At 49.0% G+C, this 27,319-nt stretch overlaps 2 protein-coding genes across 8 annotated transcripts in view; both read left to right on the forward strand.

The window, feature by feature from the left end:
• Positions 1 to 14,060, forward strand: part of PLXNB1 (plexin B1) — a 199,424-nt gene extending 185,364 nt beyond the window's left edge. For all 4 annotated transcript variants that reach the window (XM_053291904.1, XM_053291908.1, XM_053291906.1 and 1 more), the window contains 5 exons: positions 1,137 to 1,284; positions 3,291 to 3,355; positions 4,157 to 4,232; positions 5,445 to 5,519; positions 9,071 to 14,060. In XM_053291904.1, the coding sequence (XP_053147879.1) occupies positions 1,137 to 1,284; positions 3,291 to 3,355; positions 4,157 to 4,232; positions 5,445 to 5,519; positions 9,071 to 9,175 (469 nt within the window). In that variant the 3' untranslated portion in view covers positions 9,176 to 14,060. The remainder of the gene's footprint in view (positions 1 to 1,136; positions 1,285 to 3,290; positions 3,356 to 4,156; positions 4,233 to 5,444; positions 5,520 to 9,070) is intronic.
• Positions 14,061 to 16,253: 2,193 nt separating this feature from the next.
• LOC128343228 (ankyrin repeat and protein kinase domain-containing protein 1-like) lies at positions 16,254 to 26,998 on the forward strand. Of its 4 annotated transcripts, XR_008315393.1 has the most exons (6): positions 16,254 to 16,657; positions 18,688 to 18,962; positions 21,089 to 21,282; positions 21,497 to 21,625; positions 23,646 to 24,191; positions 26,022 to 26,998. XR_008315393.1 is itself a non-coding variant. In XM_053291909.1 (5 exons), exons 2-5 carry the CDS (start codon positions 18,746 to 18,748, stop codon positions 23,871 to 23,873), a joined length of 768 nt encoding a protein of 255 aa, XP_053147884.1. In that variant the 5' UTR covers positions 16,254 to 16,657; positions 18,688 to 18,745; the 3' UTR covers positions 23,874 to 26,559. The 4 variants fall into 4 exon arrangements, 3 of the variants coding, with proteins under 3 accessions (XP_053147884.1, XP_053147885.1, XP_053147886.1); XM_053291909.1 differs by having other exon boundaries at positions 23,646 to 26,559; XM_053291910.1 differs by having other exon boundaries at positions 16,254 to 16,648; positions 23,646 to 26,559.
• Positions 26,999 to 27,319: the final 321 nt, after the last annotated feature.

Consider the following 27,319-nt stretch of genomic DNA (forward strand, 5'->3'; position numbering starts at 1 on the left):
GGTGGCTAAGCAGTAGGGACTGAGGTTTGTGCCATGGTTCAGCACCATGGGGAGGGGAGTAGCAAGTTGGATTTTAAAAAAGAGGAGAGCAGGTCCTTACCTGCTCTCCACTGCTGCATGCAGCTTCCTGGTACGGTGGTGCTCATTCCAAGAACCTGCATGCAGCCCTGGCATGCACATGGCATACACGCATGCGTGGGGACCATTTGCATGATCGGCTTGGTGTTGCTGACCATGCAGATGGCACCTGCACATATGCCTTGTGTGTGCTGGCACCGTGTGTAGGTTCTTGGGGAAAGTGCCACTGCAGCAGGAAGCTGCATACGGCAGTGATCAGTTAAGGACCTGCTCTCCTCTTTCTTAAAGATCCTCTTGCTGCTCCCCTCCCCGCAGTGCTGAACCAGTGCACACATTTCTACCAGTGTTCCCTCTAACAAGGATTCCCAGATATTGTTGACTACAACTCCCAGAATCCCCAAACAAAAGCCATTGCAGCTGGGGATTCTGGGAGTTGTTGTTGGAGATGAACTTCCAGTGCATCGACCTTTTGCACCAACTGTCCTAATGACCACTAGGGGCATTGGGAGTAAAGACAGTGAAGAAGGGTCTCCCTATCTGTCCCTACTCTATGACCCCTGAACTGACTCTGCAGCACTTCCTGTGCTGAGTCACAATCCTTCCTTTCCTCCTAGAGAGCAGATGGAAACATCTCTCTCTCTCCTTACCTATCCACTATGTAGTCCTTTAGATTAGAGATAGGTCTTTCCTATCTAAGTGTATTTAACCAATAAATGTTTAGTGTTTAGTCACACAAGGATCTCAATGTGTTTTCTCTAAATAGCTGCAATATCCAAACCATCCTCTGCTACCTACTCTGTAACTGGAGTGTGTGCTCATTCCTTAGTGCTCTGCTGTTTTACCTATTGTGGGTAAAAATCAACAACCTCTAACAGTTGTAGTCAACAACGTCTGGGAATCCCTGTTAGAGAGCCTACCAATCAGAGTTCCAAACCAAGATTTCCCAGCCCTAAACAATCTCACTTGACTATGCTGGTTTGGTTCTTGGTACCAAAGCCCTCAACCAGCGGGACTTTCAACCCCTGCCATCCACTGAGGCTTTCCTCTTCCTTCCACAGCCTACCCCTGAGGTTCTGGATCAATATCATCAAGAACCCCCAGTTCGTATTTGACGTGCAGACATCAGATAACGTGGACGCTGTGCTCCTAGTCATTGCTCAGACCTTCATGGACTCCTGCACCCTCGCCGACCACAAGCTGGGCCGGGTGAGTCTGGAAAGGAGCCAGCAACTGCATCTAGCTCGTGTTCTCTCTTTAGAGGGAAAATCTGGGACTTGTGCTTTCCAGAGAGTCGCCTTGCAGTCTGCAGCACTTGTCAGGAACTCCAGGCGTCTTTCTCAAGGCAGCACTTCTGTTGGGAGCAACACTGCATGCGCAAACTGCAGTATTTTCTTTCTGGGGGAAATGCTCTTCTGTCAGTGCAGTTATCAGGTAGAATTTAATTGCATGGCTCATCTAGAGTCCTGGACACCTCTTGGCTAGTACCTGTGATGTGGAGAATGACAAGGGACACAGCAATTACCCCTGACCTGCCTGTGCCATTTAGTCAACTTTAAATTATGAATTTATTTTTTTTAAGTACAGAGCCCTTATTTTTTAAAAAGTGCATTTTATCCTTTAAAGGGGGTGATGGCGGTGGAATCAGAGACATCCTGTGGGTGGTTTCCAGCTCTTGGCGATCCTTGTCCACCATGGCATGCTCCTCTTCCTTTTCGGAGTCAGTGGGACTGCCCAAGCCAAGTTCACATTTCACAGTGCACAGGCAGCCTTGGCTCTCTCAGTCACTCTGTTCATCCAGCTGTGCTTATTCCTGTCCTGTGTGCTGTACCTGCCTTGTTGCCATTCTTTTGCTGCTGAAGGCCAAATTAGGCATGACGATGGGGGAGTTCTATGCTTGGAACATTTTATTTTATTTTCCAAAAAGCAGTTGCCTGGGGTGGGGATTTGGGTCAGTGCCGTTGGATCAGGGGGATTTGGGTCAGTGCCATTGGGAGGCGGGGGTGGGGGGGGCTTAACCCTATCTGGTTTCCCTAATTTACATTGCTCCCCTGAAACTGCTCTGGGAAAACCTGACTTGGGCTCCGAAGAGCAAAAAAATGAATTGCATGTACATTTCCCCCTCCACAGCTAATAGAAGCTTTGGGGAAAATGAAGCTGAATTTGAATCAGGACCACACAGAGGAGCTGAGGGTTAGACTGCCCCCTCTCCCACACTGCAGTTGCAATCCAGTCACCAAAGGCCCTCGCCCATTCTGCCCAGCTGGCGGGGGCAGAGGGGCTGATGGCTGAGTATGGTCTCTGCTAAGGCAAGGATCTGGATGCTGGCCAGAGTCCGAGGAGGGACGCGCATATCTCTGACATTTCCAAGAGCCAGGTTGGGTAAAGTGGATAGTAAAGGATAGTAGGCAAGAGAGCTGAGTACAACAGAGTAGATCAGATGTTGCTCCAGCAAATGTTTGAAGCTAAGGAAAGGTTTTTATAACTGCTGCCCAGGTTGAATGGCTTCGCCCACACTTTCTGTGGCTTAAAGAGGCCTTGCCCAGTTTTGTAGGTGCTGACTCTGGCAACATTGGAGGATCCCAGCATTGGACTGAGTCCTCAAGGGATTCCTCCAAGTCAGAGAATGGATATATGGCTGTATCACTGGTTCATGGCAGGGGTGCTCGATCTGGTCCCTCCAGTTCTCCTGGCACCGGGGGTCCCAGTAGTGTGTGATCAACCAGGGTCTGGGTCATAGGGTTGTCCCCCCGTCCCATTCCCTGAACTGCCCTCATTCTTGGAAGTGTTCCTGAAAGGGTGGCAGTCTCAGATTCAGTTTCACCGATAAAAAGGGATACTGGCCTCATAGTATATCTCAAAGAGGTAAAAAGGCTTGGCTGATTTATCATTAGGGCTAGCTGTGTGTATTCCACACATCCACAGTTTTTCAGAATCTTTGCCAGCATTCAGCAAATTCCTAGTCCTCACTGTCACGCAGAAGAACTCTGAACTGTGTGGCCAGTCTCTGGAGAAGCTGCAAATGGGAACAGATTCCTTAGATTAAGGTTGGGACAGGAGTACTCAGTACAACCCCTCTCTCCTCTGTATACCCCCCCCCGTCTAATTCTAGAGGCTGTGTGTGTGTGTGTGTGTGTGTGTGTGTGTGTGTGTGTGTGTGTGTGTATACACTAGGCCTTGTAACTGATTCCCTGTTTCTTTTATGGCCTTTCCAGGATTCCCCCATTAACAAGCTGCTCTACGCCCGTGACATTCCACGGTATAAGCAGATGGTGGAAAGGTAAGACTGAGGCAGATCAGAGGCCTGGGAGGGAGGGAGAGAGAAAGAGAGAAGGAAACTTTGTTGTTGTTGACATTTTTAGAAGAAATTATGAATAAGGTATTTCCCACTGATCTGTACATGCCACATTTTGCATCGACAGTCCTGTCACTTAAATTAGATTAATCATGTCTGCAGTGGGCCCAGGCGGGTGGGGGGCGGATATCCCGCTGGGGGCCGGGATGGCCACGCTGCTGGCCTGTGCCAGGCTAAAGAGCACAGAACGCTGAGGGGGGTGGGGTGGCCAGCAGTGTTCCCTCTAAGAGGGATTCCCAGATGTTGTTGACAATCCCCAGCCAAAGGCGGTGGAGCGGGGGCTAAGGGCCAAGTGGCCAGCCCACAGCTGCCTGCCTCCGCAGCTCAGCGGCTAAAGCTGTCACTGGGGCTGGCCGGGCCTGGAGCGGGCAAGTGGCCCGAGTCACTTCCCCATCGCTGTGCGGTGATGTGCTTGCACAATCATTGCAGGCAGGCGCACTCAGCCCTCAGCATGAGGCCATGCATGAGAGCCTGGCCATGCATGAAAGGAGATGGGCAAGCGGGCAGGCCACAAGTAGGCTGCAGGCTGGCCGCAGCCACCCTCAGTGATGTGTGCTCCACCACCCAGGCCGGGCCAAAGGTGTGGCCACCCCGGTCCCCAGCAGGACACCCCGCCCCCCCACCCCAGTGCGGAGGACCAGACCTCCACCTGGAAGTCCAGTCCAGAGGGCACCTCTGAGAGAACTGTTGGAGAAACAACAACATTGGTGTACTTTGACCCTGCAGGTACTATGCCGACATTCGCCAAACCATCTCTGCCAGCGACCAGGAGATGAATTCCGCCCTGGCTGAGCTGTCACGGGTGAGTAACTGGTCTTCTTGGCTCTTCTGGCCCAAGACATCCTACAAGTCCCTTTCTTCTGAAACCAGCAATGGAGTTACTAGATCAGGCCATGCAGTGCAGTGTCTGCAGAGGGCCAGGAGCAGCATCAACACTGGCCTGTTCTCTGCCATCCTTGTCTTCCTTTGTAGAGGTACAAGATGCCTTGTGGTGATCCCTCCCCCCACTCCCTGGTGTCCAGGTCCTTTTGGCTCCCTTGTGCCCATGTGGCCAGGGCAGAAGTTGTTGTTGTTGTTACATTTATATCCTGCTCTTCCTTCACCCGCTCATCCTCCAAGGAGCCCAGAACAGTGTACTACATACTTAAGTTTCTCTTTCACAACAACCCTGTGAAGTAGGTTCAGCTGAGAGAGAAGTGACTGGCCCAGAGTCACCCAGCTAGTATCATGGCTGAATGGGGATTTGAACTCGGGTCTCCCCGGACCTCGTCCAGCACTCTAACCACTAAACCACGCTGGCTCTCAAGTTATTGCCAGGAAAATAAGGACAGGGAACCAAATCAGGGTTCCATAAATCATACAGAGTTCAACACCATGAAGCTGTGCTGTGATCACTTCACCTTCTTCCCTGCCCAGCTTGTAGCTCAGCCCACCTTTCAGGGAGGCTTAGGGCCAAACAACACATTCCATTCAGCCTGTAACGAATGAACAAGCTTAACACAAGAAGGAGACTGTAGACACACTTGCCAACATGTCCCTGTTTTCCCATTCAGGTGAATTGGAAAATGGGGACATGTTGGCAGGTATGCTCTAGGTGCTCCTTTTTAGTAACCCCCTCCCCTGCCAAAAATCCATCCATGGTGGCCTGATGCAGCTGGCACTGCTGGATTTAACATTTTCCCTCTGTGCCATTTTCCCACTTAACATTTGCTGCAAATAGCTGCTGGCGGGTGGGGTGGGGTAGGGTAGGGATCAGTAAGAAAATTTTACATCATGGTCAGGAAACACGGGGACAGGGACACACACACACACACACACACACACACACACACCCACCCCTTGTGGTGGCAGTTCTTATTTTGTCCTGAGAAAAGGCACTTTGGGTCGACTGCCTGTGTTAAGCCCCTCAATTAGTGACAGGTTTAACATAATGTGCCGTCTGGCCCTCAGTGAGTGCATGGAGGCGATTTTAGTTCCCTTGGCAACTAATAGCAATTCTCTCTCTTGGTTACAGAATTACTCAGGTGAACTCAATTCCCTGGTGGCTCTGCATGAGCTCTACAAGTACATCAACAAGTACTATGACCAGGTGAGTCATTTTGTGGGGATTTAAGGAGAGTCATGCTGGGTCAGACCAAAGGTCCATCTAGCCCAGCATCCTGTTCCCCATCATGGTCAGCCACATGCCTTTGGGAAGCTCACCAGCCGCGCTCCAAGCCCAGAGTCCGTTCTCATGCTCCAGCCACTGATATTCAGACATAGAAGCTGTTCTCACACGCAGCCTAACCCAGACTAGGGATGTGTAGCCTAGGTTTGGTTGTGCGTGATAACTGCCAGGATCGGGCCCAATCCGGGTGGGGCAGCGCCACCTAGCCCTGCTATTGACCCCGGCTGTTAGCCGAGGTTAAGGGAGTGAGCGCTCCCTTATCTCCAGCTACTTGCTCATGTGCAAGCAGGGGCTGCTTCCAGCCCGGCCGCACACAGAGCGCCTGTCTCTTGGGGGAACCCCCCCCCCGCGTGCATGCAGTGTGCGTGTCGCGTGCTGCATTTGTGGACTTCATGGAGGCTGGGACAATGAATCCCGGCCTCAGATCAATCCGCCCTGCTCCACGCTGCATGGAGCAGGGCTTGGTCGTGTTTGGTTCACCAACAGAACGACGGTCATCTGGGGGGAAAGCAAGGTTTGGCTTCCCCCAGTCTTCCCTGTAACAGAGAATCCCAGATCTTGTTTTGTCTGGTCAGTGACCGAAATAAAGATTCCTTTCCATTCCAGATGTTGTTGACTATAGCTCCCAGCATGCATCCCCAGCTGCAGTGGACTTTGGGATGCTGGAAGCTGTAGTGAAGAACATCTGAGATTCCCTGTTACAAGGAACACTGCCTTCCCCCTGCTGGCCCGTCTGGTAGGTCATGTGAATGGCCCCATACACTGCCTTTGAACATGGAGGTTCCACGTCGCTATCATTACTAACAGCCAGTGATTGACTTCTCCTCCACAGGGTTGTCTAATCCCCTTTTAAAGCCGTTGATACCTCTTGTGTCAGTGAACTTCTCTTTCCAACTTGCCTTTTGTCAGGTGATGGAGGGACCCAGCAGGCTGCACAAGCTGGTGCTTCAGCTGGCAATATTCTTAGCGTAGTAACCACCGTGCACACGACATGGATGCAAGCTGTTATTGTTATTATTCGGTGTATTTCTATGCTGCCTCTTAGGCTAAGGTTGCCAAAACAGTTTCCAAACGATTAAACTAATCCATTTTCTGGCTGAGAAGCTGCTGGCAGTTTTTACAGACTGCAGAGGTCCAAAGGAAATTGCTCCCAGAAGAATGGTCCTCAGACAAAAACTGGCAGCAGATGACAGTTCCTGGGGATTTGACTTCTCCTCCTTCAGGCTACAGATGCAAGCATGGCCCTTAGCTGCTGCCGCTGCTTCTCCACAGCAGCTCCAAGTGGCAGCAAATTGCTATGGTGGCCATATCATCGTCTTCCTCAAGACCCCTCTGTCGGCATGTAGTTGTTGTTCCAGCCCACTCAAGCTCAAGCTTGAGCCCTCTGAGCCACAATCTGAGCTGCATTGTGTCCTTGCTGCATATTAAGTGATCCCAGCTTCCCGACACTTTCTTGTGGGCACTGATTCATAAGGCCAGTTTTCACAGGATGATTATTTTGCTTGCTTGCTTATATTTATTTATTTATTTATCATGTTTTTATACCACCTGATATGTCCATCTCTAGGCGGTATACAAAATTTAAAACAATATTTAGAAGTCAACACACGAGACACAATAAAAATAATAGCACAAAACAGTTATTAAAACAAATGATTAAAATCAATTCTAATTAAAAGCCTGTGAGAACAGGTGAGTCTTGAGGGTCTTCCTGAAAACAAACAGAGAAGGAGATGCTCTTATTTCAGCAGGGAGCATATTCCAAAGCCCTGGGGCAGCCACAGAGAAAGCCCAGTCCCGGGTCGCCACCAGATGAGCTGGTGGGAACCGTAACTTGACCTCTCCAGAAGATCGTTAACAGGAGGCAGGGTTCATGACAAAGGAGGCACTCTCTTCAATACCCTGGACCCAAGCCGTTAAGGACTTACGTTTTTGTCACCACTAATCCAGTGATGTGAAAAGTTAAACAACCATTCCCTGAATTAATAAGGTGGAATGCCCTTGTGCAGAGCTCAACTGTCTCCTAAAGGGGGACAAAGGAGAGCGCAATAGACGAGGGTCACTACTGACTATAAAAACCTGTTACCCTTACAGAAAAATGGTGGAAGTTGGAAGATCCCTGCCTCCCCCTGCAAATGTGGCTGTGGGGGAGGGAGGAGGATGCACATGCACACTGCTGTTCTACTGCTAGGGGACATCCCGAGTAGCATTTATCAGTACACAGATGCCAGCCCAGCCCATGAGGACTGGGAGTATGGGTGGCTGAAAGGAAACAAGCTGCCTGCCACTTGTTTGCCTTCTGCCTGGGGCTTAAAGGATTCGGGGGTGGCAAGAAGTGCAGGCTGCATTAAAGGATCTCAAGAGAAGTCTATGGGACTGGGAGGACCCACAACACGTGTCATTGTGGCCCAGTCCTCTCCATGGACCTTTTTGGTAGCAGACAGATAAAATCACCTTCCGAAGGCCTGTTAAAACAAAATTGCCTTGACCTGCTTCTGGTAGACCAATTATGTGGCAGATTTCCAGTGGTAGATAATTCCAGGACATCAGGTCTGGGATGATCTGATGCTGCAACCTTGCTAAAGCTAAGTTTCTTGGATGGGAGACCACCAGAAGCCCCATATAAGAGCAAATAGATATATAATAAAAGAGGAGAGAAGTCTATGATTGGGGTGCCGCCACCAAAAGGACCCTGCTCTCAATAGATACCAACCCCGCTTTATTTATTTATTCATTCATTCATTCATTCATTCAAGTTCTCTGGGCGGTCCACAAACAATAAAAACAGCCAATAAAAGATTAAAATATTTCAACAATCAAAATTAAGAAGTTAAAACTATTAAAACACAATTAAAACAGTATCTAATTAAAAGCCTGGGTGAACAAATGCATCTTGACTGCCCTTTTGAAAGTTGTCAGAGATGGGGAGGCTCTTATTTCACTAGGGAGCATATTCCAAAGCCTCGGGGCAGCAGCGGAGAAGGCCCGTCCCCGAGTAGCCACCAGACGGGTCATTGGCAACTGCAGACGAACCTCTCCAGATGATCTCAATGGGCGGTGGGGTTCATGGCGAAGAAGACGTTCTCTTAAATACCCAGGGCCCAAGCTGTTTAGGGCTTTATAGGTTATAAGCAAAACCTTGTACTCTGCCCAGAAACTTACCAGTAGCCAGTGTAGATGTTTTAAGATAGGAGTAATATGGTCTCTCTGAGATGACCCAGAGACCAATCTGGCCGCTGCATTCTGGACTAACTGTATTTAAAAAGGAAGGCATCCAGAGCTCAGCCAAATAATTTTATGCCCATGGAGGCTCATAGTAGCTAAGCCTTCAGATTTTGATATGAGATTCAAGCATTTTGAAAGCCTCCCCAAGATGAGGGGCCCAGATGTATAGCATTCCCTGCACCCTCTTCAAAAACCCAACCCCAGTGGTTAAGGCAGTCATTGGCTAATAGCTCTTCGTCTCCCTGCAGATCATCACTGCCTTGGAAGAGGATCCGATGGCACAGAAGATGCAGCTGGGATACCGCCTGCAGCAGATTGCCGCAGCTGTGGAGAACAAAGTCACAGACTTGTGATGTGCATAAGGGGGGCAGTCAGCCAGAGAGAGGGCAGACAGCACCCGCTGCAGTCAGAACCAGGCGCTCCCCGCTGAGGTGGGCGAAGTCGCAGTTCAGGCAGTGCCAACAGCAAAGGGCCAGAGGATTTTTTTTAAAAACTGACTCTGAAAAATAATAATAACAATAATAGAAATGAACCTTAGGGAAGCGTCTCCCTCACCAGAGCCTGGGCTCCTCCAGATGGGCCAAGCCAAGTGGCCAGGAGGTCAAACTGGTTATGGATGTGCCAAGGGGTTGGCAACCGGTGCAGCCGTGGGAAACGCGGGATCTTTGCCTCTCCGCAGCCTGAAGCCACTGAGAACAGCAGCCCAGGCAAGGACCTGGTTCTTGGTGAGTTTCCCCGGCACTCTCGTGGACCCTGCAAAAGAGCAGCCTGCAGTCTGAGCAAGGGGAGAATCCCCTGCCGGTCCTTCCTCCAGCCCTTTGGGCATCTCTTGTGCATCCAGTGGCACTTCCCTTCCTCCAACAGGACAAGGGCAGAGGATCAGACTGAAGACGGAAGCGCCAGCATGTGACGTGAACATGTTGGCATTCACTGTGGAGAAGAAGCCGGCCACAAGAGCAGCAGCAGCAGCATCCTGCCAAAATCCCTGCAAAGTGGCACCGTGCCTACCTTCCTGGCTCACACCTGGTCAATCAAGGTGGTCCTCTTCACAACCTCTGGGCATGCCTTTCTGCAGCTGCAGCTTCAGGTGCAGATCCCACCCTGCTCCCCAGAAAGCACAAAAGGACCCCCTCTTTCCCTCCATTTGCCTCGCACTCCCATTGCTGCTGCTCTGTATCAGATCTGTAGATCGCACTGGGGAAATGTATTTCAGACCTTCAGTGTTTTAACTTTTGTCGTCCCCCCACCCCGCTTAAGTTAGCACTTCTCCCTGGGCAAACATCCCTTTTCTTGCCACCCCTCCACTCTGCCCCCCATGGGGGCTTTCCTTGCTCTGCCAGAGACAACACCCGTTCCCCCCCCCCTAAAAAAACCAACAAAATGGTTGCTGCTCTGACTTTCTTAGGTTGGAGTCCCCCAGTGGCAGCTTTTGCTTTTTCTCTGGCTGTAGTTGGGGCTGCTGATCTTACTGGTCCCTGCTCCTGTGTCTTTAACAGCAACTTGATCTGCAGGCATTAGCAAGTGTTCATGTTTGTCTCCATGCCGTAAATTCACCGGTTGGTTTTTGCTGAAGAAAGGTCCTGTTAAGAGGCACAGGAGCAGACCAAGTGGTTTTTCTCGCCAGGAGGTACCTGGTAACCATACCTTGTAGCTCAGCTATGCTTTTCATAACTGACAGGCAGAGATCCAACAGGTGCAGGTTCTGTCATCACTGCATAGCCAAGCAGCAAAATAGATGAAGTGATAAGATTATTGGACCAGCCTCTGTGGAGTAGGAGTATGAAAGCTTTTGAGTTCAACAGAACTAACTCTTCAGTGGGGCTTGTAAAGAATTTTTTTGTGTTGAACACTTGCATATTCCTCCATCAAAATAAGATTTATCAGATAAGGACCAAACTGGATGTCATGTGGGAGGTCCATGAATAGGATCCCATGTGTGCTTCTTTTTTTAAGAAGGGGTGTGAGTTGTGTGGGAAGTATTCTCACACACACACACACACATACCCCTCTCCCATTGGTTTAGCCCTGAAGCAAACAGCCAGCCCTCCCCCATGGCTGTTTTTAAGTTAAAGGAGAAGTGTGGGAAAGCCTGTTCCCAGATCTAGTTCCATCTCATTTAGCCCTGAGAGATTCAAAAGCTGGTGTGTCACAGTTAAGAGCATGTGCAGTTTAGCTGAAGGTTCCTGGTTCAGATCTTCAGGCCTGCCAAGAACTCGCCAGGTAGCTCCAGCCAGCCCCTCTCTTCCAGCCTCCTATTTGTAATATGGGGGTGATTGTACTGGTTTACCTTACGCAGTAGTTGTAATGCTGAGATAATGTGTGTGACGCAATTAGGGAAAGGGCTATATAAATACTAAGTATTCTTAAGACTGCCCTAGCCAGGAGTCTAACCCTAACCTGCAACGCCTTCACACTTACAACTGTATTGTATTGCCTTGTGCTCTTTTGAATCATAGAATTTTGGAGCTGGAAGGGACCTGGTGGGTCTTCTACTCCAACGCTCTGCTTTATGCCTCTTGCGCTCTGGAACCAACGTGGTAGTACAACTCTCTGTCCTCTAGAGCAGGGATCCTCAACGTTGGGTCCCCAGATGTTCTTGGACTTCAACTCCCATAATCCCCAGCCAAAGGCCACTGGGCCTGGGTATTATGGGAGCTGAAGTCCAAGAACATCTGGGGGCCCAACGTTGAGGATCCCTGCTCTAGAGTCCTCTCTTTAACTTGTCAGTCCAGCCCACTCCTGAATACCTCAAATATGAAGTGCCGGTGCTCAAACTTGCTTGGTAGCCACACCTGTTACACAGTTCTTTCCCCCTAACTGCAGCCATGTGAGAGCTGAGAGAAAGGCACTTTGTACATGCTCAGTAGACCTTTTGTCTTGATTGTTTCATTGAGTCTAGGACTGAAAACAAATTGTGAGATTACAAGTTTGAACATTTAAACCAAACCCTGCACCCGAGAAGAGCCTCAAGCTCCAGTTGCAGTGCTGAATTATTCTTTTGGAGGGGTTATCTACAGCAGGGCTGCTCAGCTTTGGCCCTCCCATAACTCCTGGCTATTGGCCACTATAGCTGGGGATTATGGGAGTTGTAGTTCAAAAAACAGCTGGGGGGGTCCTAAGTTGAGCAGGCCTGATCTACAGTCTATCCCATGAAGATCATGTATTCTGCACATACTGAGCAGCCATTACATTTGACACAAGGAAACAGCAGCTGCCGCCATAAGATGCTAGAGGTACCTTTCAGTTGCCTCTCACTAACCTTCATCAAGTTACCTCTTGCCAGTCTGGAGGGTTGACTTAAAAGTTCCTGAGAGGTAAATGCAGCAGTGTCTCGGTTTTAGGATGCAGGAGCCCTTTGGATCAGTGGCCTCTCAAGATCTCTGTGTGTCTGGCAGGGCGCCAAATGTTGCCCGCTTGTGCGCACTGTCCTACCCTTCCCTCCCTTTTAAAAAATGGGGGCAGGAGGGCTTCTTGCTGCCTCGGCACTCCCGTAATATGTGGTCTGAGGCACTGCCCCACCTCACTACATGGAAGGGCTGCCAGGTGTGCCAGCCAAAGATCCTCTTGCACTGCCTCTGAGGTGCTCTGTGCAAAGTGAGCATGATGTCACTGTGGGGCCGTGAGCCCTTTGCGGGTCTTCAGGACCCCCGCAAGTGCCTGTCCTCACCACTCTCCAGAGCCGGACCTGAAGAACATCTGCCCTCTTTGAGGAAGCAAGCAGCCCAGGGTCATGTCTCCGCAAACCTTAAGACGACCTCTGCTACCAGTTCCATTCCCACCCTCCTCCATGAACAGTGGGCATTTCAGAGAGGGGCTGGAAAGTGCATCTTGCCACTGCAGTGGTACATACCCAACACAGCGCTGCCTGAAAGCTGTGAAAAAGGCCAGTTCTGTGCTAGGGATCATGAGGAAGGGGACTGAAAATGAAAATGCTAATATTCTAATGCCCTTATACAAATCTATGGTGTGGCCACATTTGGAGTACTGCGTACAGTTCTGGTCACTGTATCTTAAGAAGGATATTGTAGAACTGGAAAAAGTGCAGAAGGCAACAAAATTGAACAGGGGCCTGGAGCACCTTCCTTATGAAGCAAGGCTACAGCATCTGGGGCTTCTTAGTTTGGAAAAGAGACATAGTGGTGTATAAAATTATGCATGGAACAGAGAGAGTGGACAGCGAGAAATTCCTCTCCCTCTCTCACAGCACTAGAACCAGGGGTCATCCCATGAAACTGAAGGCCAGGAGATTTAGGACCAACAAAAGGAAGTACTTTTTCCCCCACACGGCATAATCAATCTAGGGAATTCCCTACCATGGGATGTGGTGATGGCCACTTGCTTGGGTAGCTTTAAAAGGGGCTTAGACAAATTCACGGAGGACAGGTCTATCCATGGCTCCTAGTTCTGATGCCTTGATGCCACCTCCAGCCTCAGAGGTCAAAGGCCAGGCAGCAGCAGCAGCAGCAGCTCTCCAAGGTTTCAAGCAAGAGTCTTTTGCAGCCCTGCCTGGAGATGCTGCCAGGGACTGAACCTGGACTTCTGCCTGCAAAGCAGAGGCTCTGCCACTGAGCTACATCCCTGAATCCTCTGGTAACAATAGCATCCTCGTGTCTGCAAGCATTCGTCTCTAGGCTGTGAAAGGCTTTCCCACTTGATTTCTGCAGATCAAGCTGCTGTTAAAAGCTCCAGAGCAGGCCAGGCCTTTCTTCCCCTCCTCAACTGGCAATCCAAGGACAATTCTCCAGCCCATGTCTTGGCAACCTTACACCCAACAGATTTTCACTGCATCATAGATGGTAGGAACTTCTAAAATGTGGGTAAACAATGTAGTGTAGGAGCTGTGCTGGGTGCTGGAGAAGGGCTGCCTGCCTCACTCTAAACACTGGGGGAATTCAATATGCCTTCATTTATTTTTTATGGTTTCTTGTCTCTCTGGTCAATTATCTGGCTTTCCCTTTTTACATTCCGAGCCAGCTCCCCAAATGTGCTTTCTCAACTGATTGGAGATTAATAATTAATCTGGAAAGCTTGACAGACAAACCTGTCTGAGTTTTTTATTTGTTGTTGTTGTTGTTCCATAGTATAATAATGTTATTGTAGATACTGTTTTGAGCAAAGTAGGAATTTTATCATGAAATGAGAAGTTTTGTCTGTAAATAATCAGTTTAGATCCCAGATGACTTTATTACAGAGCAAAATTCTTACACGGTAATTCAATAAACTTTAATATACAACACACTACCAGGCTCCGGCATCTGCTTTCTCTTGTCTGTGGCTTCCTAATGACATGTTGATCTATCAGTGGAGTGTAGCCATTTCAGGAATAAGGCTGGCAACATTTTTACTGGTTTACACACACCAGTAAAGGTGTGTGTGTTATTGTTGTTAAAGGTTTTTGTTCTCACTACTTTGGAGATTTTCATTGCCAGGCTAGTTGCGTAATTGCACCCCAGTTCCTCCCTTGCTTCAACCCCAGCATGCATTTCAGCCCAGGTGGATCATTAGGCTGGCCATTGATGTGACAGAATTATTGGGTGGAGTGTGTATGTGTTAATTGGGGGTCCTGGATGAGGAAGGAATTTAAGCAGCTACTGAAGGCCAAAAGGAGATTAATGATCAGCTCTCCCAATATTATTACTAGGTTTGCAGCAGCTTCACGGAGGACTTTTGACAGAAGCAACAGCATGGAGCCACCATTAGCCCCACTGGAGAAAACACAAATGTGCTTGTAGCATGCCTGTATATTTCCCCAACAGAGTTAATAGCAGCTTTGAATGATTTGGAAGGAGAAAGGGCTGGGAGGTTAAACAGCCCCCCATCCAACACTACTTCTCCAGGGAGAATTGCCCCACAAAAGACAATGCTTGTCTTTTAAAGTTTGTTTTTTCCCTGCACTACATCCGTTTTGGCCCCATAAATTAGGGTTACCTCTTGATAAGGGATCTAGTTTGTGGAGGGAGGGAGGGAGAGAGAGAGAGAGAGAGAGAGAGAGTTACACTATGAGATAACCGCCAAGGGAGATGTGCCAGGGTCTCAATTGGTGTGCCCCCCCCCACCTTGTAGTAGTTACTCAGGGGTGGGGCTGTAGTAGCTTGGTAGTTAAAGCATCTGCTTTGCATGCAGAAGGTCCCAGGTTCAATCCCTAACACCTCCAGGTAGGGCTGGGGAAGAGAAAACTAGTTTCTTCTATATGGCGCGAATAATACACTCGTATGTGTATTTCTGCAAATAATGCTATAAATGCAAATGCATTTATTATGTGGTGGGGTGACAATGGCAATTTTATATATATATATAAAAAAGGTTGACGGAATCGAGGACAACGCACCTCAGCTGGGGTGCAGTTTGGTCTAGCATTGCCCACAGGCAGCTGGCAGAGCGAGGGCAAGTGTGTGTTTGTTGTTGTTGTTATTATGATTATTATTAACAGTAATAGCCACACACATTACTATTAATTAATTATTAAATAATTATTTATTTAATTATATTATATCTAATTTGATTATTTAATAATAATTAAATAATAATAATTCAATTTCTAAACCACTCTTCCAAAAATGGCTCAGGGCGGTTTACACAGAGAAATAATACATAAATAAGATGGATCCCTATCCCCAAAGGGCTCATAATATAAAAAGAAACATGATAGACACCAGCAACAGTCACTGGAGGAATGCTGTGCTGGGGGTGGATAGGGCCAGTTACTCTCCCCCTGCTAAATAAAGAGAATCACCACGTTGAAAGGTGCCTCTTTGCCAAGTTAGCAAGGAGAGAGCGTTGCCTGTTGAATTTCTATTGCTGTGCAGCTATCAAGGACTTGGACAAACATTCCTTCCAGAGAGCTAATCCCACCTCCCTGCGTGGACCTTGGGAGAGTCTCTCAGCCACCAACCACACAAGGCTTTGGCACAAAGGTGTCTCGGGGATTGGCCGCGTGGGCCCTCTTCTTCTCTGAACTAACCCAAAATAATAGCCAGACCATACACATGCAGCTGCCTCCCTTGTGCTGAGTCGGGCTGACAGGCAGTGGCTCTCTAAGGTGCCAGGAGGAGGCAGGAACCTTTTTCTCTCCATGCGTTAGACCCGGGTTTTGTTTTTGTTTTTTTACAAACAAGGGATTTCTAAACTGCGATATTGTAATGTAACCGAGAGCAGCCACAGAGCCCAAACCTGCCCACCGCCCGCGACACACACAACACACACATTTTCAGTGCCCCCCCCCACCCCGTTATAGAAGCTCTAAACGTGTATCAATCCCCAAAATGCCCGACCTAGCCCCAAAGCAGCCAAGGCACGAGCGGCCAGCCGCCCGCCCCGCAATCCAGCCACGTTCGGAATGGAATCCCATAATCTGCAAGTGTGCCGGGTGCTGGCCAGGGCGTTTCTCCAGCAGGCAGAGAGACGGAGAGGGAGGATGGGTGACGTGGAGGTTTCCCCAGCAGCCGCCAGACCAGATCTTGGCGGTGGCGGCGGCGCGGCAGCCCTCTCTGCTGAGAAGGGAGGAAGGGAGGGAGCGACTACAACTCCCAGCTCTCCCCTCCCGGCCTGTGGCTGGTTTGGAGATGGCTGCCTCCGTATCCCCGAGCGAGGAGGCGGCGACGGCTTGGAATCGGAGTCGCCCAGCTTAGGTCAGGCTGGTAAAGGCATCGGGTGGAGGCGCGGCCCTCTGCCGAGGTTCCCTTCGAGGGTGGGAGCTGCTGGCACAGGAGGAGGAAGAGCAGCTAGACCGGGCAGGCCGCCGGCCGGGGAGAGAGAGGGCGGCGGCCCCTCCCACGAGGATCCGTCCTTGCAGCCAAATAGGCGCTACTGCTACTAGCGAGGATGAGGTCAGAACGGTGTGTGAGCTGCTTAGTAGCCCCTTCTAGGCCCGCCTGTAAAGTGTTGCTGACTGACTGCTGTAACCTGGACCAGAAGATCCTCTGGGGGTCGCAGCAGCCCCAGGGCGCAGGAGGAGGGCACTGTAGCGAAGCACCACTAGCCGTGATGGAAGCGATTCAGCTGCAGCAAGCCAGGCCCAGCTTTACCGCTAAGGGAGGATCCTGTAGGGGAAACAGCCCCTTCTCTTAGCACAGGGATGGGATTTCCTTTCCTGGTCCCGGATCCTTTCTGGAATGAGGCTGTCGCTCAGTGATAGAGCGCATGCATCATGCCTTGCATGCAGACGGCCCCAGGTTCGATCCCTGCAAGCGAAGGCTGGGAAAGACTCAGCCCTGCCTGAAACCCCCAAGAGCTGGTGGTGGCCAGGAGACAACACCCAGTTAGATGGCCCAATGGTCGTGGCCCACTATGTTTCTCCATCGGAGCTGATTTTTAAGAGAGGTGTCCTGTGCTGCTGAGGCTTTCATTAGCTTGGAAGCTGTGCATACCCTCAGATCTTCTCTCCCTTAATACCAGCGGTATGGTTGAGCTGCAGCCGTAGTAACTTGTGGAGTTAGTGCACTCAACATGTATCTGGGACTGGTTATTGAGCCTCAGTACCACTCAGCACAACCTTTCCTTTTCCTTTCCTTTCCTGCCTCATGGGGTGTATTCAGCTCCTGAGCTGAAGCCTGATTGAGAGTGCTGTGCTCCTGTTGCAGAAGGTGAAAGAAAGATGGTAGATATGCCAGGGTTCCTACCTAGCAGTTGCGGACCAGTGAGTCTGAGCTCCTCTCCCCTGGGAAGCTCAGTGGGGTTTGGTGCAAGACTTGCCTGGAAACCTAATCCTATAATCCTAGATATATTTTTGTAGGAGATGGGAAGAGTACTCAGTTGTGAGGGAAATGCACCCAGCACATGCTTAGGGGCACTTGCTTCTTTCTTGTTAGGGCTGCTGAGTCCTTGTGCTAATTGAGCCTTGCCAGAACTTGATGCTGTTGCTGGGGGGGAGGGTGTTGCTTATTGAGCAGAGCTAAAGGTTTCTCAGAGACGCAGAGGTCAGGTTGAGTGGGTGAGCCTGCTGCAGTAGTAGAGGAAGGGGAGATGGCTTTTGAAACCTGCCCAGTATTTCAAGACCCAAGCCCTGCTAGAGGCCCTTGGCCCACAGACTTCCAAGTCTGTGGAGGTGAGAAAAGGGGTGCAGACCAGTCTTCTTTTTTCATCTGTGTGCGGAATACATTTTGTTCTGGGCGGCAGTCTCAAGGCAGTGTGTCTGCATCATATGCATTCAGAGTGGGGCCTTCCTGATTCAACCTGAGCAGGAGCTAAAATTAACTGAGCAGACATTTTTTAAAAACCTTGTGAGCATGTGCACGCCTTAGAGGGAACACTGGTGCAGACCTCAATGTCCTTGGCCAGACCTGATAAAGGGCAGGTCCCTCGTAGCTTAGGCGGATGTAATGCCGCTCAACCATCTACTCATCGCTCGGTGATCAGGAGCAGTCTTGGGTTCACGGGCTCCTGTCCTTCCCTCCGCTCTGCTCATTCCTCGCCATCCTTCCACCCCCATTTCGAATGTTGGATACAACTGTGGTCTGTCTTTCTTTCGTCTACCACCTAATAAAAATCTCTAGGTGGTTTATAAACCAGAGATGGGAGGGGCCCATCTTCACTTCTCATCCCAGGACCCACTTCAACCTTTACTGTGCCTCTGTGTTTTTTTGTTTTGTTTTACTTATTTTATTGTTACTGTTAACTGCTCTGCACCCCCCCTCCAAAAAAGGGCATTCGTGTATTTTAAGTATTTATTTATTTATTTACACTTGTCTGCCGCTCTTCCTCCGAGAAACTCAGAGCAGTGTACATGCCTATTTTTAAAGAAAGAAATGTGAACCAACAGCAGTGCCATGGGATGAACCCCCTGCGGAAGGAAAAGGGTCTTCCCATGCCGCTGCTGGGTCATGGCTGAGTGCCGAACTTCTTAATCCCATCCCTATTTCCTGATCAGCTGTCATCGTCAGCTCAAAGCTCTGTACACCCGGAATCCGTCCCGTTGAGGCCCATCCATGTGGACAGAGAGAGCCTGCTCCACTGGCAAGATGGGCTTCTACATCAGTTCCCTCTCCAGAGCATCCTACGGCAACAGAGCCCCGCTAGAGTCCTCTCGCCCACCTGCCAAGCGTTACCAGGCAGCACCCAGCTACAACTATAGGTGGACTGAGCTGCACTACGAGGCAAGCCGCGGCAATGTGGAGAAGCTGATGCAACTCCTGGTGACCTCCGGTGCGTATCTCTGTGTTGCGTGTGTGCGGCTAAGGACGTTACATCAAACATGCATGGTTCCTGTCCAGTCTTCCCTCTAACAGGGATTCCCAGATGTTGTTGACTACAACTCCCAGAATCCCCAGCTGCAATGGATTTTGCTTGGGGATTCTGGGAGTTCTAGTCAACAACATCTGGGAATTCCTGCTAGAGGGAACACTGTTCCTGTCAAGTATAATTTGTGGGGGGCAGGGAAGGGCTTGAGGGGCACCACGACCATGGTGACAGTGCAGGGAGGCAGGCCTTTACTCTTTCCTGCTGTGACAATCCCAGTCCAGAGTGCCCCTCATTCCTACAGCCATTTCCCCTACTCTCCTAGGTGTCAATGGCAGCTTTCCTTCTGGGCCTCAGCTTCCCTCCTGGACACATAGTCATAGGAAGGTAGATCCAGGCTGGGATGGTCGTGGGGCAGATGGTTAATGCTTCCCCACTGCAGCTGCTATTTGCGGGCAAAAAAATCAAACATACAGCCAAACACTTCATTCATTTTGTTGTATGTGTGCATACAAGGAGAGCTGGTCTTGTAGCAAGCATGACTTGTCCCCTTAGCTAAGCAGGGTCCACCCTAGTTGCATTTGAATGGGAGACTAGAAATGTGAGCACTGTAAGATATTCCTCTTGGGGGATGGGGCCACTCTGGGAAGAGCATCTAGGTTCCAAGTTCCCTCCCTGGCATCTCCAAGATAGGGCTGAAAGAGATTCCTGTCTGCAGCCTTGGAGAAGCCACTGCCTAGACAACACTGAGCTAGATGGACCAATGGTCTGACGCGGTATATGGCAGCTTCCTGTGAATGATTGCACATGTGTTCATTTAAAAAATGAACCTAGGTACAGGGCCCTTAAATGCAAGACACAGATAGGAAGTGTCCCTCTGTATGTGCATTGAACATAATGTATGAATAACTGTACATGCATACAGATTCCATGTACATGCATACATGGAACACAGATTGTACAGGTGAAACTCGGAAAATTAGAATATCGTTAAGTCCATTAATTTCAGTAATGCAAATTAAAAGGTGAAACTGATATATGAGACAGACGCATTACATGCAAAGCGAGATAAGTCAAGCCTTAATTTGTTATAATTGTGATGATCATGGCGTATAGCTCATGAAAACCCCAAATCCACAATCCCAGAAAATTAGAATATTACATGGAACCAAGAAGACAAGGATTGTAGAATAGAACAATATCGGACCTCCGAAAAGTATACAGTGTGCTGTGCTTGATTGGCCAGCAAACTCGCCTGACCCCATAGAGAATCTATGGGGCATTGCCAAGAGAAGGATGAGAGACATGAGACCAAACAATGCAGAAGAGCTGAAGGCCGCTAATGAAGCATCCTGGTCTTCCATAACACCTCATCAGTGCCACAGGCTGATAGCATCCATGCCACGCCGCATTGAGGCAGTAATTGCTGCAAAAGGGGCCCAAACCAAGTACTGAATACATATGCATGCTTATACTTTTCAGAGGTCCGATATTGTTCTATTCTTCAATCCTTGTCTTCTTGGTTCCATGTAATATTCTGATTTTCTGGGATTGTGGATTTGGGGTTTTCATGAGCTGTACGCCATGATCATCACAATTATAACAAATTAAGGCTTGACTTATCTCGCTTTGCATGTAATGCGTCTGTCTCATATATCAGTTTCACCTTTTAATTTGCATTACTGAAATTAATGGACTTAACGATATTCTAATTTTCCGAGTTTCACCTGTATATGTGTTTTAACACTGTGTGTGAATAAGGCACGTGCTTGTCATAATGTGTATACTTTGGCTGTCGGAGATCCTGCTCTGAAGGCATATCTACCCCACAGACGTGTACTGCTTTTATACCATATCCTGCCATGGCTCCCCACAGAAGTTCCTCGAGCTTTTTTGTTTGGTAAGAATTTTGAGAATTCTGTTAGCGATCTTGACTCCACTCCTGCCCACAGAATTATTCCCAGGCTTCCATTGGGGATAGGAAATAACGACAAAATCCCTTGAAATCTGTGGGGCAGAAATGCTCTTAGACTTTCTGTAATAATCAGTTATTTCTCTGCCATTCAGAGATGCTCATTACCCTTTGGTTTTAGGCAGGGAGCTGTTGGACAAGAAGGATTATTATGGCAAGACACCACTCTACTGGGCTGCCTACAAGGGGCAGAGGCGATCTGTGGAGATACTGCTCCAACATGGCGCCCATGTCAACACATGCTGTAAACATGGAGGGACACCCCTTCATGCTGCCGTTGGCCTTTTCCCAGACTGCACCCTGCTGCTGATCCAGGTAATGTCCCCATAACCACTCCTCCATCTCCTTTTCTCCTCATTCTACTGCCAGAAGCAGCGTTCGCTCATCACCTCACAAGCCCTTGCTGTACTCTTCAGAGGCATCGAGCACGGCCTCCTGGGCTTGGCTGCAGGGGCTGATAAGCGCTGCAGGGGTTGGGCAGCTTGAGGCCTACGGTTCTGAGGCACTGATGAGTTCTTTTCCTCTTCAGCACGGCGCAGATGTGAACCTGCAGGATAACTGGGGAGTGACCCCCATGTACCTGGCGGCATGCAGTGGGCAAACAGAGTGCATCCGGTTGCTGGTGCAAGCAGGGGCCTGCATCTCCTACAGAAATAAGGTAGTCTTCTTGCTAAAGGCTGGTTAGGGAATTTGCTGTTTCCCCGTTACGAATCCTCCTGTAGGCTTGGTCACCCTGCCTGGTGCTACGGTTGTGAATGGAGGCACTACCATTTCTCTCCCAGTCTGTAGATACCACTGAACAGACCAACATCACTCCTCCCCCACGGGACAGATCCTTAGTGCCTGCTGATCTGCCTCCTTGCTCTCCTTGAGCCTTCCAGATGATTTTTTCTACTCAGTCTCATCCTCCAGTCCTAATCCCAACTTGTTTAACCAGCCTTTATTTTACTGTAAAAAGAGAGTTGTTGGATATGGTAGAGCTTGAGTCAAGCCCACTTGGATTCCTTCTGATCCATGGGTACTGAAGGACAGTACAAACTTACCCAATGGGACCGCAGAGTTGCTTCCCTCATGGTGGAAGCAACTCCTGGAACGCTTCTCGGGTGGACTGGCCCACAGCTAAGATGAAACCTTCACTGCAGGTGATCCGAGTATTATTTCCTTCTTGATGATTATTTAACACAATCAGTGGCTTAGCAAGCTCTAGCTTGTTCTCAGATTGGTGCCAGTCCATGAAAGCTTTACACTGAAATAAATGTGCTCATCTTGAAGGTACCACAAGACTCCCTGTTGGTTTTGTATAGATGGCATCTAACTCCTAAGAAGTTGGCTTTAATGTACAAGAACATGTCAAATAAATGTTGGAAGTGTAAAAAAGAGGAGGGTTCCTATATACATTTATGGTGGACTTGTAAGTCTAAAGGTTATTGGATTTGATATACAACGAGCTTAAGAAAGTGTTTGTTTGTTTGTTTATTTATTTATTTGATTTATATACCGCCCTTCCGAAATGGCTCAGGGCGGTTTACAATTAAAACAGAAAACATTAAAAACAATTAAAACAGAGATACAAATATAAATACCAATTTAAAACAACTTAAAAACAATTAAACTATCAAAAACAATTAAAACCCTGAAAACCAGGTATTAAAACAATTAAAACTGATTAAAAACCCTGAACGGGTTTAAAATGACTTTCCCTAAGAGCCCAGAAATAATATTGCTAGGCATCGATAACAACTCACTGCCTAGGAAATACTGGATCCTCTTTATGTATTTAACAGCAGCAGCAAGATTGACATTTGCATACAAATGGAAAGATATTGATTGTCCGAGTAAAGAAGATTGGATATTTAAAGTGCTGGAGCTTGCAGAAATGGCAAAGCTAACGGCATTATTAAGAAATAAACTTGAAGCATTCAAAAGGGAATGGGACCCCCTTCTTATTTACCTAAAACATATTATAAAATGGATTTGTATCAGGCTTTTGAGTGGTAACAAAAATGTTTTTAAAAATGCCCTAGAGCTGACTTTTGTGATTTAACTGGGGGAGAACGACTAAGCTACAGGCAAGTTCTTGGTATTGTAATTGATACTTGCTCTAATGATGCGATGGAAGTCGTCTTCTTCTTCTTCTTCTTCTTCTGTTTTGTTTTTTGTTTTGTGTGTGTGTGTGTGTCTTATGTTGTGGAAAAATCGAATAAAAATTATTGAGGGGAGGCAGAAGAGACTGTGTTGGTTTTGATACAGCAGACTAGTAACAACAACAAATATTTACATACTGCTTTTCAACAAAAGTTTCCAAAGTGGCTTTCATAGAGGAATAATAAATAAATAAAATAAAGATGGACCCCTGTCTCCAAAGGGCTCACAATCAAAAAGAAATGTAAGATAGACACCAGCAGCAGTCCCTGGAGGGATTCTGTGCGGCGGGGGGGTGGAGAGGGCCAGTTACTCTCCCCCTGCTCAGTAAAGAGCATCACCACATTAAAAAGGTGCCTCTTTGCCCAGGTAGCAGGGGTTAGTAAGGCTACCCCTCTTGTTACCAAGACCTTCTGTGAACATTTTATATTGGGGGGGAAATGTGGTGAAACTAAATAAGTGGATCCTGTCATGTCGTCAAGTTCCCTCTGAGCTTCTTCCATCCAAGCTAACGTCCTCCTTCCTTTCTGCTGCAGAGGACTGGAGCCCCTCCCAAGCGCCTCGTTTCCCAGCCAGCCCTGATCGCCTGGATGGAGTCCTGCCGTCAGCAGCCGCGTTCTCTCAAGCACCTCAGCCGTCTCTCTATCCGGACTGCTCTCGGCCACAGGAGGCTCCAAGCCATCAAGGACTTTGACCTCCCTCCGCTCCTCAAGCAGTACCTTATGTTTGAGGACCTGACTCTGCCAGACAGGCTGTGGCCTTGAGATGGGCATCGCTGGCAACTCCCAGCCCTCTAGGGTTGGCATTGTTCTCCTGCAGCTGGAATAATGCCCTAGGACTAGAAGGATGTGCTGCCATTTCCTTGCCCATCTTGAACGAGTGCCAGCCCCATCCCACCTGCAAGGGAGAGCTGAATTGTTACACAGGCTGAGCGTATCATCATCTTCCTTGTCAGCTACCTTTCATCACTTCTGCCTGTCTCTTGGGCACTTGGACAACATAATTGCCTGGCTGGATCAGACCGTGCAGAACACTGTCTCCAGCACTAACCAGATAAATGCTGCTGGGAAACTCACAAGCAGGTCAGAGGGTGATAGCCATCATCCCGTGTGGTTTCCCCCCAGTAGTTGGTACTTGGAGGTATGCTGCCTCTGAACATGGAGGTTCCATTTAGCTGCTTGGGGAGAGATTGTCAGCTAGGGAAACTTGCACACAGTTTAACCCTACTGGAGTGTCCCAAGGCTGGAAGAGAAAAGAGGATGTTCTCTCCTGTACAGTGCTGCTTGTCTTTAGGGTTGGCTCGTGCACCGTCACAGTTCTGTTCTTCCGATTTCATAGTTGACTGGCTTCTAAGTTCTTGCCTACTCTCTTTACTAGATAAGGGCTAAGATATTTTAAACATGCAGAGTGAACAAAAAGTGGAGACAAACGTTTGTGGTTACAAATGTCTCTCTCTCTCTCCCCCCTCCGTATCCCTCTCCCCTACCCCCCCATATATTAAAGTAAAGTTGTGCCATCGAGTCGACATTGACTCCTGGCGCCCACAGAGCCATGTGGTTATCTTTGGTAGAATACAGGAGGGGTTTACCATTGCCTCCTCCCGCACAGTATGAGATGATGCCTTTCAGCACCTTCCTATATCGCTGCTGCCCGATATAGGTGTTTCCCATAGTCTGGGAAACGTACCAGCGGGGATTTGAACCAGCAACCTCTTGCTCCCTAAGCAAGTTACTTCCCTGCTGTGCCATTAGGTGGCTCATTAGAGTAGGGGGGGGCGAATCTGAGGCACTCTAGTTCTTGTTGGACTGCAACTCCCATTATCCCCAGCCACTTGGAGGATGGGGGAATTGATGTCCAGCCATATCTAGAGAGCCTCAGATTAGCCACCCTTGATTAGGGAGTCAAGCTTGGCTGTGGTTTGTTGAATATGGCAAACCAGGGTTTCCCTCGTGTAATGTGTGAAAAGGCCATAAGAGGCCTATTGGAGACAGGGGGGAGCAAACTAGGTTTTGAGAGGGATGGGACTGATGAGCCCGGAGCAAAGGGAAGGAGGAAAGTATGATGATGAACTGGCACTTGTGAAGGGCTGTCCGAGGCCACAGAACGGGTTGGTTGGGGAATCATGATGATCAAGAAGCAGAAAGAGAGAGAGCTGGGGGCAGAGTGGGGCAAGAGACAGGATTTCCTTGGGACTGGAAAGGGGTGTTGATGGTTCTCGAGGCACTGCATTGGGTCCATTTGGTAGGCTGGGTTTAGCTGGTGGGTCGCCAGTTAGCCATCTCTAGCCTAGGAGGCTGTTATGGCCAGTTAAATTCAAAGGATTGGTGATAGGCTTTGTTGTTCTCTGCTGCCGTAAACTTTATGGGGGGAAAACACCATTAAAATGCATGGTTGTATTTTGAATTATTTCTGTCTCACCTTTCACTGTTGAAAGCAGGCACAAAGGCAGCTTATGGCCATTAAGACAGTTAAACACAATGTTATACAGCATACAAATTAAACAGACAAGTAACAATAACAGCAATCCAAAAACAAAATGAAACCGAAAGAGGGGGAACCTGATGGAGCTCCATGGGCAGAGAGTTCCACAGATGTGCTGCTGGCAACAAAAAGGCCCCCTCTCTGGTGCCTGCCAAGTGTTCTCCAGAGGGCGGGTATATGGGCCCAGGCACGTTCATTGGGGAGTAGGTGGTCCTTAAGGGAATGTCGCCTCAGAGCATGCTGGGCTTTAAAGGACATATAGCCAGCACTTGGAACTGAAACGAGAAGCCAAGTGGCAGCCAGTAGCAGTATCATAGAGGTATGATATGGGCTGTTCATCTGGCCCAAACCAACACCATGGCCACTACATTCTGCACGAATAGCAGTTCTGACCTGTCTACTCAGGCAGCCTCCCATGTTGTGTATTGCAGGAGTCAAGCATGGATACAAAAACAGCCCAAGTCGTCAGGGAAGTCGGGTCTTCCAAGTCTGGCTGGCCTTGCAGTTGCACAAATCAAAATTGGGAGAAGACATTTCTGGCCACAGCTGCAGGCCCAGAAGCACCTCCAAGCAGCACACTTGTCTCAATCTTTTAGGGGAAACGCGACCCTATCCAAAGCAGGATGAGTACCTCCAGCCACACTGGGGGAAAGCTGCAGCCAACAGGACCGCCTTCGCCTTGTTTGGATCACGTTTCAGGCTGTTCACCATCATCTAGAGTAGACCAAAACGGCCTCCAAAGGCTGATTTAGGCCTTTCACTGCCTCCCTGGGATCAGAAGGTGGTTGGAGCAAGAGGTTGAGCCCAAACTTCCAGACAACCTCTGCCAGCAGCTTTGGGTAGATGTACATGAAACCATTGATAAAAGCCATTGGTTAAAAAAGGATTTGAAAGACCATGGTTTAATTTTAGGTTGTATTTGTATTGATTCTGCATTAGTGTATGTAAAGGCTTTTAATTTGTATTGTCTTACTGATTGTATGTTTTTAATTTATCTCTGTCACGCACTTGCCTGTGGCTACGGTCTCCAGCTGCATCCCTCCTTCTGCTCCTGTTCATAGGCTATAGAAGTGGCCTCAGAAGTGCTGGGGAGGGGACTGGTTGTCACTCTGTCCCTCCTCCGGGAGAGAGGTCAGACCACTCCTCGCCCGCCCGGAGCCTCTAAGGCCAAGTCTGGCTGGCTGTTGAGGCCCTGCCTTCTCCTCTTTGCCACCAGGGGGCAACATTCTGGCCCACCACCCACGATCTGCTCCCAGGTCTCCTGGCTCTCCCTGGCAACTGGGGTTCTGGCTGGCTTTGACTACCCAGGAGCGGTGCAACCTCTGTCTTCTCAGTCCCGTGACTGGGTGAGTAATCAGGCCCTGTCAATCAATCAATCAATCAATCAATAAAAGGAGACTCTAAACTAGAGGAGACGCTTGTGAAAAATGATTTGCAAATCTAAAAATGCCTCTTGCACCTTTTGATCTTCGCTTTGTGCCACTTCGAAGTTGGCTTGGGCTGCTACAGCACGGCTTCCCCCCAGATTAAGCCCTGGGGGCTGCCTCCGCCTGCCTCCCACCCCAGAATCCAGCACCGCTGACAACTGCCTCGCTTTACCTTAGAGTAGGGTCCCCTTTAGTCGGCCTGTCTTTATTCAACAGGTGCAAAAGAGTGCGATCTTGGCGTAGAAGTGTCCTGTTCTTCATTTTAGAATCCAGTGTGAACGGTGGGGCCAGCTCCTCGTTTC

The sequence above is a fragment of the Hemicordylus capensis genome, chromosome 2 (genome assembly GCF_027244095.1).
Source record: "Hemicordylus capensis ecotype Gifberg chromosome 2, rHemCap1.1.pri, whole genome shotgun sequence".
Taxonomy (NCBI): Eukaryota; Metazoa; Chordata; class Lepidosauria; order Squamata; family Cordylidae; genus Hemicordylus; species Hemicordylus capensis.

Bases quoted from the DNA above. Each gene is read 5' to 3' on its own strand.
- LOC128343228 (XM_053291909.1), top strand. From the start codon at position 18,746: ATGTGGACAGAGAGAGCCTGCTCCACTGGCAAGATGGGCTTCTACATC. The intron at 21,283-21,496 runs GTAATGTCCCCA...TTTCCTCTTCAG, and splicing joins GCACCCTGCTGCTGATCCAG to CACGGCGCAGATGTGAACCT. The intron at 21,626-23,645 runs GTAGTCTTCTTG...TTTCTGCTGCAG, and splicing joins GCATCTCCTACAGAAATAAG to AGGACTGGAGCCCCTCCCAA.